Source organism: Anomaloglossus baeobatrachus, chromosome 1 (genome assembly GCF_048569485.1).
Source record: "Anomaloglossus baeobatrachus isolate aAnoBae1 chromosome 1, aAnoBae1.hap1, whole genome shotgun sequence".
NCBI classification, from domain to species: domain Eukaryota; kingdom Metazoa; phylum Chordata; class Amphibia; order Anura; family Aromobatidae; genus Anomaloglossus; species Anomaloglossus baeobatrachus.
In genome coordinates this window covers 207219720-207232431 of record NC_134353.1, presented here as the reverse complement: position 1 = coordinate 207232431, position 12712 = coordinate 207219720, and the positions used below count along the sequence as shown (strand labels likewise).

At 44.8% G+C, this 12712-nt stretch overlaps 1 protein-coding gene across 2 annotated transcripts in view; it reads right to left on the bottom strand.

Moving 5' to 3' along the window:
- The window catches only part of GATB (glutamyl-tRNA amidotransferase subunit B), a 197206-nt gene extending 184811 nt beyond the window's left edge, over positions 1-12395 (bottom strand). Inside the window, exons 1-2 of one of the 2 annotated variants that reach the window (XM_075347880.1) lie at positions 12209-12395; positions 5233-5383 (exon numbers count right to left, since the gene is read on the bottom strand). In XM_075347880.1, the coding sequence (XP_075203995.1) occupies positions 5233-5383; positions 12209-12348 (291 nt within the window). In that variant the 5' untranslated portion in view covers positions 12349-12395. Of the gene's footprint in view, positions 1-5232; positions 5384-5706; positions 5793-12208 lie in introns of those variants that run through there. The other variant, XM_075347884.1, reaches the window with a different exon arrangement.
- Positions 12396-12712: the final 317 nt, after the last annotated feature.

Sequence of the window (12712 nt, the reverse complement as noted above, 5' to 3'; positions counted from 1 at the left end):
CTGGGAAATGTCTGCAGAAAGATTTCTAATCTTTCTCAAGAAATTTCCGCGGCAAATCCGCGGGTAAATCCGCGGGTAAAACGGTCTAGTGCGCACATAGCCTTATTGTGCCATTTCACAGAAGCACAAACATGCACACACACACACATATTATGCTCACCTACCCTCCGTTACCTCGGCGGCTTCTTCCATGGTTCTTGTAGTCCGCAGGTATGTGTATCCGGTAACCATCGTGACCGATGCAGGAGCTTCCACTGTCAGCACTTCACAGGAGCCGCGTGCCTCTGATTAGCCAGCACGCTGACGTCAAAGGCATGAGCCAAAAAAGAAAATATAAATTACGGCTCCAAACAGTGAATAATGTTTTTATTTTCCTTTTAAAGTGCAATACAGACGAAATGCAATGATACCAGCGAGGTCAACTAGGTTTTGGCTAAATGCAAGGGTGTTTAGCCAGAAATTAGTTGACCTCACTGGTATCTTGCACTTTAAAAGGAAAATAAAAACATTATCCACTGTTTGGATCCGGAATTTATATTTTCTTTTTTGGATGTTTAAACGGCCGTGGCAGGACCGGTTTCCATGCTCAACAGTCAGATATCAGGCGGAGGTGAGCTGGATTAAATTTTGTTTAATAAAAGGCATGAGCCGCTTGCCTCTGATTGGTTAGCGCGCTACCGTTGGGAAGCGCCAGCCCCTGCATCGGTCGCGATGGTTACCGGATCCACATACCTGCGGACTACAAGAACCAGGAGGCCGCCGAAGGAACGGAGGGTAGGTGAGCATAATGTGTGTGTGTGTGTGTGTATGTGTGTGTGTGTGCGCGGACTGCAAGAGCAGGTCAGAGCGCGGTGAAAGTACGGACCTGGTAGTATGTGCGGTGAGTATTTGTTCATACAGCAGAGCATTGCTTGTAAACAGAATTACAAATTTACAGCAAGCTTTGCTCATATAGCGAAATACTCACACACAAAGTTACTCGTTAACCGAGGTTCCACTGTATGTGTATTTTTTAACCCTTTAATTCTCAATGGGGCGAATGTGGGGGGTGATTTGAACTTTTAGGCTGTGTTATTTTTTAAATTTTTTAAAACTTTTCTTTTTATTTTACTGGTCCCCCAAGTGGACTATAACGATCAGCAATCTGATCACTCATTCTTTACTTGTAGATCAAAGCAGCATTGCTCTGACCTGTACAAAAGCTGCTCTCCTCTCACACACAGCCCTCTGTCGGCTGTAAGTGGAACTGACTCATGATAACTACAAGTGTCATCACATGACCCTGTGCTACCATGGCAAGGCAACAAATTCGGATCCACTCCTGCTTGATAGCCGCACATGTCAGCTGGCAAGGCTGCTTTCACACTACGTCTTTTTAACATGCGTCCTGAACGTTTTTTTGCTGCAAAAGCGGATCCTGCTTTTACAGCAAAAAATGCATGCAAACGCATGTCTAATTTTGCAGGATCCTGTCACTGGATGTTTAGGGGCGGGCATTGGAGTCATGTGATCGGGAGTGAGGGGAACTAAACGTGCCAGACTGGGAGCCGGCATCTGACAGCTGCGAGGCTCGTAACCAAGGTAAACATCGGGTATACTTGCTTGGATACCCGATATTTACTTTGGTTACAAGCGTCTGCAGCTGCTAGGAGCGGGGCTGCCTGCACACGTTATCAACGTAAACATCATGGAATTGATATGTAATAAGTTTCTATGTGAATTTGACACATGTGCAGCTGGTATATGTTTTTAATTTGCACTTCATTCACGCAAGGATGCTGCACCCAATTCACCTGTTATTTAAGGGTGGATGCAGCACCTTTGCATGCACTGGACCCGTAGAAGCAAGGTTACTTGCGAAACGGCTGCCGTCGTCCGACGTGGCACACCCTCATCCTCCCTCACTACCTGTACCCCTAATGTGATCGTGGAATAAAAAGAAAAATATTTTATTCGACCTTTGGAGTGCGACCTTTCATCTCTTCATTGTGGATCTTGTATCGCCTTTGCTTTGGGACACGCACCCAGGTCTCCACCTGCCTGAAAGCACAGCTTTGTCAGCCATACAGGGATCAGCGGTGCCCGGTATCCTCCACTCAGCTTTATGTAAACATCAAGTAACTAAGATAAGTGGTTACCCGATATTTACCTTGGTTACGAGTGTCCGCAGCTCTCAGGTGGGGGAGAGGGAGGGGGAGAGACAGAGAGAGAGGGAGGAGAGAGAGGGGGAGAGAGACAGAGGGAGGAGAGAGAGAGACTGATCACGGAGGCTGGCTTCTGGGCATGCTCAGTAGAGCAAGCAGGATCCTGCCTATCAGCACGCCAGCGTTCACATGCGTTTGCGTGCTGTTTAGTCAGGATCCAGCAATTTGCAGAAGTTGGACGCAGCTCAAAAACGCTACAAGTAGCGTTTTTGAAAGATGTTAAAAAACTGCAGGTCGCTGGATCCTCACTATAACGCATGCAAACGCAGGTGAACGCATGTTAACGCGAGTCCATTGCAAATGCATTGAAATGAAAACGCATTTGCACTGGATCCGTTTCTGCATTAAAAAAAACGTTCAGGACGCATGTTAAAAAAACGTAGTGTGAAAGCAGCCTTAACCTGACACGATCCATGACGTAACCCAGTACGTCATATGTCGTGAAAAGGTTAAAAAAAATGAGCAAATACCCTGCAGCAAGTAAATAGTAATAGTACATATAAATCACATAGGGTACTTAGTAATTACTGTTTTTGCTAAAAAAAAAAAAAAAAAGTTTATATGCCATTCCACCATGACAAGGTTTTCCCCAATCGGGATGGCCCTATCCTCTCGTATTAAAACCTCCCCTTATGTCAGCCGACCTTACTGTAAATGGGACAGAGCAGGATCGGAGCAGGCCAGTGACATCTGGCCATGGGACCTATATAAATGAAATACCTAGTTCAAAAAAGGAAGCGGGGGACACACCCATGGCATAAAGTACCAGAAAATGACATCAAAACCAAAGTAATGATAGGACTGTCCTAATTGAGGTACTGCTTGTCACGGTATGATGGCTTTTATGCTTTTTTTTTTTTATTAAAAACAGTGTTTACTAAGTACCCTATGTTCTTTATATGCACTATTACTATTTACTTACTGCAGGGTATATGCTCATTTTATTTCTAGTTTAGGTTTTGTCTGTATACTAACTTATGCTCCGGCTCATTTCTTTGGTATAATTGCAGCTATGCTGCATATATCTGCATACTGAGTGGCAAGGCATAACGTTCTGCCTAGCAAACATTTCAGAAGGGGCAAAGTAGTAAACCTGTACCGCAGGCTGCTGGGGCTCCGTATGAAAGGCCAAGACTACTAGATCAATAAGAGTCCAACATGTGGCACTATGGCTGCTCAGAGGTTTGAAGACTATGCGCACTCACAAGAGCACTACAACTTCTTCAGTGTTTTCTTCATTATATGGCTTCTACTTGTCTTCACCCCACTTTCAAGTGACTAGAACCATTCTGCAGCCACTCGGCAAGGCATGGGCAAGTACAAACTCTGAAGAGGAATCACGCAAGCTTTTTAGACCTGAGCTGATCACTAGGACTGCTGAGAATTGGACCCAAAAGTTCATAATGAAATGCCTTTCCTAACATTATAAGATAATGTCCTGTTATAAAGAGACTATGGCACAAACTGCAGGTACTGCGGGAAAACACATGACGTGCTCATTCTTTTTGCTGCAGAAATTCTGCAGCAAAATCTAGAGGTAAAAAAAACGCAGTGTGCTGGGGAATGACTGCAGGAAGGTTAGGAACAAAAACCGCACCTTTTCTGCCGCAAAAACTGCGGAAAATCCGCGGCCAAAATTGTAGTGTGTGCACAGGGCCTAAGGGTCATTATACTACCCCATACAGACCTGTACATTATCATATGACCACCCAATACATTTATTAGGCAATAATTAGCAAAATGTAGATGTAATAAAATGACAAAAGAAAAAAAAAATGCATAATTAGTATCTGAATATGGGAAATAAAAAATATAATGAAGATAAACAGTATGCAAAATGGAGGAATTAACTATGGTTGACCAAACATTTCATAAAGAGGAAACATCACATATACTGATAACTGGGTATCATTATTCGTGTCATTAAAGGGAACCTGTGATGTGCAAAAACGCTATTAACCTGAACTTATGGGGTTAATCTGCAGGTTAATAGCGTTTGACACCTGCCCAGCACCTGCACAATAAACCCTGCTGCCTGAAGGAAATCATCTTTAATCAACCCGGCACCATTCAGATTTCAGCCATGAGGGTGGCCCCAGCGCGGGTTCAATGTGTGTAGAGCGGTGGCTGTAAGCACGATCTCTGCACTGACTGACAGCTGGTTCTAATGCTGAGAGGCTGTCAGTCAGTGTAGAAGACACGATTATAGCCGTTGCTCACTATACCCAGAGCGATGACCAAACACGCAAAAGCGCCATGCCTGTGACTGACAGCTGTACACTGCTGGGATGATTAAAGTCCATTTCCTCCCGACAGCGGGGTTCAAGGTACACTATTAACCTGCAGATTCAGCAAGTCAATAGTGTTTTTGCAAGTGACAGGTTTTCTTTAAAGGGTATTTGTCAGCAGATTTGTGTTACCTTATCTCAGAGCAGCATGATGTTGGCACAGAGACCCTAATTTCAACAATGTACCACTTAGTTAACTGGGTGCAACGGTTCTGACACAATCAATAGTTGAGAAAGCTGCCTCTGCCCCCACCAGGCTCTCCATATACAATGTCTATAGACAGTGAGCTGCTAATCACAGCAAGGGTGTGTCGGACTAGCTGACCTATTTCAGCAATGATAATCTCCAGAAGCTAAAACAAACATTGCAGCTAACAACAGCACAAAGTGTGATAAGAGACGCATTGCTGAAAACGGTTTGTAAACCCTTACAGCATGCTTCAAAATACATAAAAACCTGCTGTCAGATTCCCTTGAATGAGGTATGCAGATTACACAGTCCAATTAATGCTCAGAGACTATTAGGACAAGGAAAATAAACCAACAGTGAATTTATTCACACATTTCTAAAACGTATAACAGAGGAATGGGACAATGCTTTTTTCAGTGCGACCATAAAAGTTGACAAAAAAAATGTAAGTTTTTAGCCCCCAAAGAGAACATTGAATCGCAAATAAACATATATAAATTAGAAAACAATAACACAATAATGTTAACATACAATTCCATAAACTACATACCGGCAGAGTTCCTGGCAATGATGCATCAAAAAACGATACTGTTGAATTTGGTGGAGCTGCAAACTTAACTTGAGAGCTTGAAAAAAGTTTGGAGGCTGAATTAATCTGTGCATGGATTTCAAGTCCAACGACGCTTTCCCAGGGCAAAGAGCTGCAGGGAGAATGAAACTGGGCTTAGATTATTGGTCGAGTGCTTTAATATCACTCTAGTTTAAAAAGCCGGGCACAAGAATTATTGAAGTGCCTAATCCTCAGAAGTGAGCGAGCCATGTGGGACTAAGCAGGAATAAAACTGGCATTTGTAAATATTAAAATGAATGTAGCACAAACTAAAAGTCTCGGGGCTGGCGAACGTCAGTGAGTGATCATGCCTTAAAAAGGCAGAACTGGAAAGCCGTACTGGGAGGCTGGGAGCGGCGTCTCTAAAGATTTAGTGAGGAAAAAAAATCAGAAAGAAATTTAGGAAACAAGTACGTCTCTAAAATGCAAGATAAGCAGTACACAGGCGTGGGCAGAGCAATCAATGGTTTCATCTGTCAGGATTGCAGTCTGAACACATTGCACGACCCGGGCTTCCATTCATTGAGACTCTCTTAGGAGTCTTTTAGATCTGACAGTAATCCAACAGCGCTATTGTTTATTGATCCCTTCATCATAAAGCACTTCTACTGACAGCAGATAAGAGGCCAGAGAACATTATCTTATGTTCCAAATTCCCTTATTTACTATCATATTCCCCACTCCACATTCAGTACCTGAGTCCTACCAGCTTGCCCTTCACTAAGCCAACTCATTTCTAAAAGATGTTATCAGCTACAGTATGTACCTGACACTGTGCACCGCGATTGTCCAAAATATGAAAGGTCCGTACTCTGCAGAATTCTGTGCTAATCTTCACGCTCATCTGGAGTTAGGTGTTAAAAGGGTATTTATAGAATTGAAAGTTGATTGGAGCTGTCAAAAATAGTCAGCTTTCTCCAGCAGTCCTATGTACAACGAATGGAGCAAAGGAGGAGCAAGTGGGCTCTGCAAAGCTCAATCTTAAGCCTGCTTTACACGTTGCAATTTCGCATACGATATCGTATGCGATTTGCAATGCCCCCATCATATGTGCGGCACGTTCAATTTGTTAAACGTGCCGCACAAACGAATAACCCCCGTCACACGTACTTACCCGTCCATATGACCTTGATGTGGGCGGCGAACGTCCACTTCCTGGAGTGGGAGGGACGTTCGGCGTCACGCGGCAGCCGGCCAATAGAAGCAGAGGGGCGGAGCTGAGCGGGACGTAAACATCCCGCCCACCTCCTTCCTTACACATTGTAGGCCGGGAGCCGCAGGACGCAGGTAAGATCTGTTCATCGTTCCCGGGGTGTCACACACTGCGATGTGTGCTACCCCGGGTACGATGAACAATCTGATGTTCAATTCTAGAGAAATGAACGATGTGCATGCGATGAACGTTTTACCGTTCAATCGCAATCACACGTACCTGTCACACACTGCAATGTAACTTACGATGCCAGATGTGCGTCGCTTACGACGTGACCCCGCCGACACATTGTAATATATATTGCAGCGTGTAAAGCGGGCTTTAAAATTGCTGGTGGTAAGAGTGATCATACTTGTAATGTTCATCCCTATATACCCTACATGATCCCAATGATTGGCTGCAGCAATTGCCTTGTACGCACTAGATGGAATTTCCCGCGGATTTGCTGCATGTTTCGCTGCAGAAAATGTTCATAACATCTCTGCAGTGATTCACCAGCAAATCCTATGGGCAAAAAAAATGCTGTGCGCACTATGCGGATTTTGACAGCTGCATGTTTTGCTGTGGGATTCCCGCAGCAAAAACAATTTGCATGTCACTTCATTTCCGCAGATAGCTGCGGGATTTCACTCTATTGACTGTAATGTAATCGTGAAATCCCGCAGGGAATAACGCAGGTAGCAAATTCTGTGCGTTTCATTGCATTTTACTGCGGTATTTCGCGTTTTTCGGGACATAATGTTCATCACTACCCTGCGTTTTGCAGGGAAGTGATGTCATTATGACAGGAAAAGGAAGCGGAGCAGAGAGTAACCACACAGATCACACACACACAGACACAGACATATAGAATACACACACATCGCACTCACACACAGATACAGACATATAGAATACACACACATCGCACTCACACACAGACACAGACATATAGAATACACATAGAAATCAAACATACATATAAAAATAAAAAAACAAAAAAAAAACCGTGTGCTCCGCCATATTTTTACCGTCCAGCAGAGGTAAACACACAGTGGCGGCCCCGTATTCTCAGGCTGGGGAGGACGAGGGGCAGGGTTAATGCCCCCCCCCCCCCGCAGCCGAGAATATCAGCCCACAGCTGCTCCGGGACTGTCGCATCCATTATGCGACAGTCCCGGCGTGCCCCAGGCTCTTCCAGATTGCCGTGATGCGGTGGCAATCAAGGTAATAATGAGTTAATGTCAGCGGATCGCTGCCACTAAGTCCAGGCTTGATCATGGCAGTGTCTATGAGACAGCTTACATGATTAACCCGTAAGTAAAGTGAATAAACACACACCACGAAAAATCTTTTATTTTAAATAAAATAGCAAAAAAGCCCATCTTTCACCCCTTTATTAAACCCTCCCAACACACAGCTCCGGCATAATCAACCCAGGTCCCACGACGCTTGCAGACTGCTGCAGACGTGTCTGACACACTGTACTTAATGCAGCCTCGTAACGAGGATGCAGGGGTAACAACAGGTCATTTCTCACAGTCGGTAATGTGAACACATTACCGCTCGTGAGAACTGCAGTGTGTCCTCACAGGAACTCTATCTATTGATTGATCTGTTCTCTATCTATTGATTATCTATCCATCTATATATCTATCCATTATCTATCTATGTATTATCTATCCATCTATCTCAGAAGGAAATGACAGGTTTTTTTTCTTTTCAATGTTCTTTATTACAATGAATGCATTAAAACACAAGTACCAACCTGCGGAAAAACCGCACCAAAACGCATGCGGATTTTAGTGTGGTTTTTTTAACGTTTTTTTCTGCAGGTGAGGAAATCTTTCAGAGCCTGCGGAATTTTCTTAAGAAAATTCCTTTTTCTAGTGCGCACAGGGCCTTACTGCTATTGCACATCAAAATCAGTGCAAAGGCTGAGAGCATTCATCTAATGCAAGATAAGGTTAAAAAAAAATGATAGATGGAAAACCACATGAAGTAAGAAAAATAAAAATGGCCTCAAAGGTGTCCTTATTAGTGCTCGTTACTCGAATCAAGCAAGTCGGACACTCGGGCAGACTCGAGTAATGAGTATATGAGGGGCTGCTGATAAGCCTTTGGCTTTACCCAGAAAGAAACGAGATAGGATGATGAAACTTTACATTTATTCCACATACTCTCCACTGATGTCAACACACTTCTTATATCGGTATTCAAGTTCTGTAAGTCTAGCAAAAAGAAGGATTTTGGTTGTGCCTTAAACCAGGCATCCGTAGCAGCCATGGCATCAGAAATGGTGTGAAATTTGGTACCCTTGGGGTGTTTTTTCAGGTTTGGAAACAGATGATAGTCGGAGGAAGCTAGATCTGGTGAATAAGGTGGGTGGTCAACCAGCTGGAAGCCCAGCTCTTCCAGTTTAGTCATGGTCGCTTGTGCAGTGAGAGCAGAAGCGTTGTCTTGCAGGAACAAGATTCCTTTGGACAGCTTTCCCCACCTTTTAGCCTTCAGAGCTGCCTTCAATTGGTCCAAAAGTTCAATGAAATACCTTGCATTGATGGTGGAACCCTTTTGAAGGTAGTACAGTAGCAGCACGCTCTCCTTATCCCAGAACACAGACACCATCACCTTAGTGGCTGATTTTTGCTCCCTGAATTTCTTTGGACGAGGAGAACCACGTGCCTCCACTATTTTGACTGCTCCTTGTTTTCAGGGTCATACAAGTAAATTCAGATCTCATCCATAGAGACCAGTCGTTCCAGAAAGTTATGATCAGTCCAGAAACGCTGACAAATGAACCGGGAAGTTTTCACTCGCATGCTTCTCTGATCTGTTGTCAAACATTTGGGGACCTACTTTGCAGATCGCTTCCTCATGTCCAAATGTTCATGGATAATGACACAAACACGTTCACGGGAAATCCCCATGATGTCTGCTATTGCTTTAGCTGAAATTCGTTGATTCTCCAGTATGAGGCTATGCACAGCATCAACAATCTCCGGAACAACAACCACTCTCGGTCATCCAGGACATTCCTCATCATTGGTGCTGAAGTGGCCCGTTTTAAATTTGGCAACCCAGTTCTTAACTGTGGAATATGAAGGGCATTGATCCCTCAATGTCTGCGACATATCACCATGAATATCCTTCGTGGACTTTCCTTGCAGAAACAAGAATTGTATCACTCCACACGCAGTAAACAAAGGGTTTTCCCACAAAAAGTACATTTTAATTAAAAGGGGCTGCAAGGTCTAAAATGATAAGTCTGCAGTCACTATGTGTCACTCTATAACTGCAGACTTATGAATCCTCCATGCGCGCACACTGTGCTCTGCGATGACTCGCTGGTTTCTGATGTGTGAATGACGGTCACGTGTTCGCAGTTGTGTGATCTTCATCTTTCCAGTCAGAACCCAACTAGCGCCAGCGGCCTCACTCCATACCAGGAGATATGGCATGATCAGACCATGTCCCTGTACGGTCACACACAGCCATTACACAGTACACAGCAGTCACACATATATAAGATTATCTCAGCACAGGATCATTTTTTTTAACACATTCAATTGTGGAACTTATTTTTATTTAAAGGGAACCTGTCAGGTCCAATAAGCACCCAGAGCCAAGAGCAGTTCTGGCTGCATATTGCTAATCCCTGCCTAACCGTCCCTGTATCTGGTAGCATAGATTTCTACAGATCTTTTATCGTACGCTAATGAGCGAGGGGATTAGTCCCCTGGGCATTAGTTCCCCTGGCTAGTTGTCTCCATTAGCATGTTAGTACACCCCTGTGGGTGTGCTAACATGCTAATAAATGTGCAGCGTCACAGGATGATCTCACTCACCTCTCCGCTGCCGTCGCCGCCCATCACTGGATTTCAGCTCAGTGCGCATGACCCTGGAGTTTGGGTCATGCACACTATGAAGCCAGGTGTACGTGTCCTGGCTTCAAACTGAAGTAGTGCGCATGACCCAAACTCCGGGGTTATGAGCACTGAGCCGATATCCAGCGGCGGACGGCGATGGCAGCGGAGAGTTGAGATCATCCTGTGACGCTGCACATTCATTATCATGTTAGCACACCCACAGGGACATACTAACATGCTAATGAGGGGCAACTGGCCGGGGATATAACGCCCAGGGGACTAGTCCCCTTGCTCATTATCATACGATAAAAGATCTTTAGAAATACCTTTTCTAAAGATCTCTTTATCTATGCTAGTGTATAAAGGGACGGTTAGGCAGGGATCAGCAATATGCACCCAGAACTGCACGTGGTTCTGGGTGCATATTGGACGTGACGGGTTCCCTTTAAATAGCTATTGATTAAAGTGTGCTTTGTTCATGGGAAAACCCCTTTAAGTTCATCAAGTTCAACCTATAGCCCAACATGTTGATTCAGAGGAAGGCAAAAACCTCCATAGAGCAGACGTAAATTGCTTCATATTACACCATGTGCATACGCTGATTATTTGGTGAGTTTTTTTATCTCAGTATTTGTAGCCAAAACCAGGAGTGAGTGAAAAATGCAGAAGACATGTTTCTATTATACTTTTCCTCTGACTGTTTCACTTCTGATTTTGGCTACAAATACGGAGGTGAAAAAAAATGGAGCAAAAACTGACTGTGTGAACGTAGCCTTAGGCTGGGGCCACACGGGGATTAATGCGATCCCCTCGCATGACACTCGGCTCACGATGGCAGCACAGCAGAGCCGAGTGTCATGCAAGTGTCCTTGCCACTGAGGTCTATTCGTGCAAGTAGACCTCAGCTGCGGGGGGGCGGGCCGGCACTGAGGAGGAGAGGGAGGGATTTATTATTGCTATTGCCAGTCTCGCGGTACACCGGTGTACTGCGAGTGCAGTGCGATTTTACTCTCGCCCCATAGACGTGGGTCCAATCAAAACATATTTAGCACGGAAAATACATTTTTGAAAAAATGAAGTCATCAAAAAGTCGTGTGTACCCCAAAATCATACTAATGAAAACTATGGAGAGATGAAGGTTGTTTTTACAAGTTTCAGTTTTGATCTTTGAAAAATAAACAAAAAAAAGAAAACACTAAAATATGTGAACTACAAATGGTACAAGTGTGACATTGCTGAAATCGTATAACAGGAAGAATCGGGCAGCTGGGTCATTCCTACTACAGAACATGAACAATGTGAAAACAAAACCCAAATAATGAAGGATTTGTATTTTTTCTCCCCATTTATTTATCCCATTTAAGCACTTTTTATAGTAACATGAATGGTGCTGTGCAAAACTACAACTCATCATGCAAAAAAAACCAAAACTTTATATGGTTGCACGGACAAAAAAAATGTAAAAAAAAAAAGTCACAACTCTTGGAAGACGACGAGGAAGATGAGGAAAAACAAAAAGGAAGGGGTTAATAGGATTTTCTGCAGACTATGGGACCCCTGAGGCTGACGTCACTTAGATACAGGTATACTGGGCAGTTACCATGGCTACAGTGCTGCTCCAACCACCCCCAACAATACCTGGCACTGTGAAGGGTTTTGTTTTTTTCCCCCCATTAACCCCTTTATTGCCACCCATCTACATGTAAGGACACCAGCAGGGTCAGGTCTGGGATAAGTAAGCTTGCAGTGAATGTCACAATTGGCTGATAACAGAGAACAAGGCAGTGCTCCCTGTCTTTTTTGACCTGTCACTTTTATTTATCACTAGTTATATTAATGAAGCCATTGCAGACTGTACCCCGCGTCTCTGGCATGTTTGGTGCTGGCGCTCCTCGCTGTCCTCCTGGCATGGAGCAGGTCTTTGCCACAGTGACTAAATCGCACGAGAAACAAGAAGCAACCACGTCTGCTGTCACGCAGCAACATGGGCGCCGCCATTACTGCGCGTCACCGGCCCGGTCCTAATCCTATGCGGGAGACGCTGGATGACGTCACGGCCACCTGACTGTGGCTACGGTATCACGTGACCAGTTTATCTGACTGCGCGCGCGGCTGCTTCAAACACAGCAGTAAAGTCCACTGCTCGGTCACGTGTGCCGTAGGGATGGGGGACTGCTGAACCGTGAGGGGGGGGACTGCAGACTGTGAGGGGGACTTTGCACCGTGAGGGGGGGGACTGCAGAGCGTGAGGGGGGGGGACTGCAGACTGTGAGGGGGGGGGACTGCAGACTGTGAGGGGGGGGGGACTGCAGACTGTGAGGGGGGGGGGACTGCAGACTGTGAGGGGGGGGGGGGGACTGCA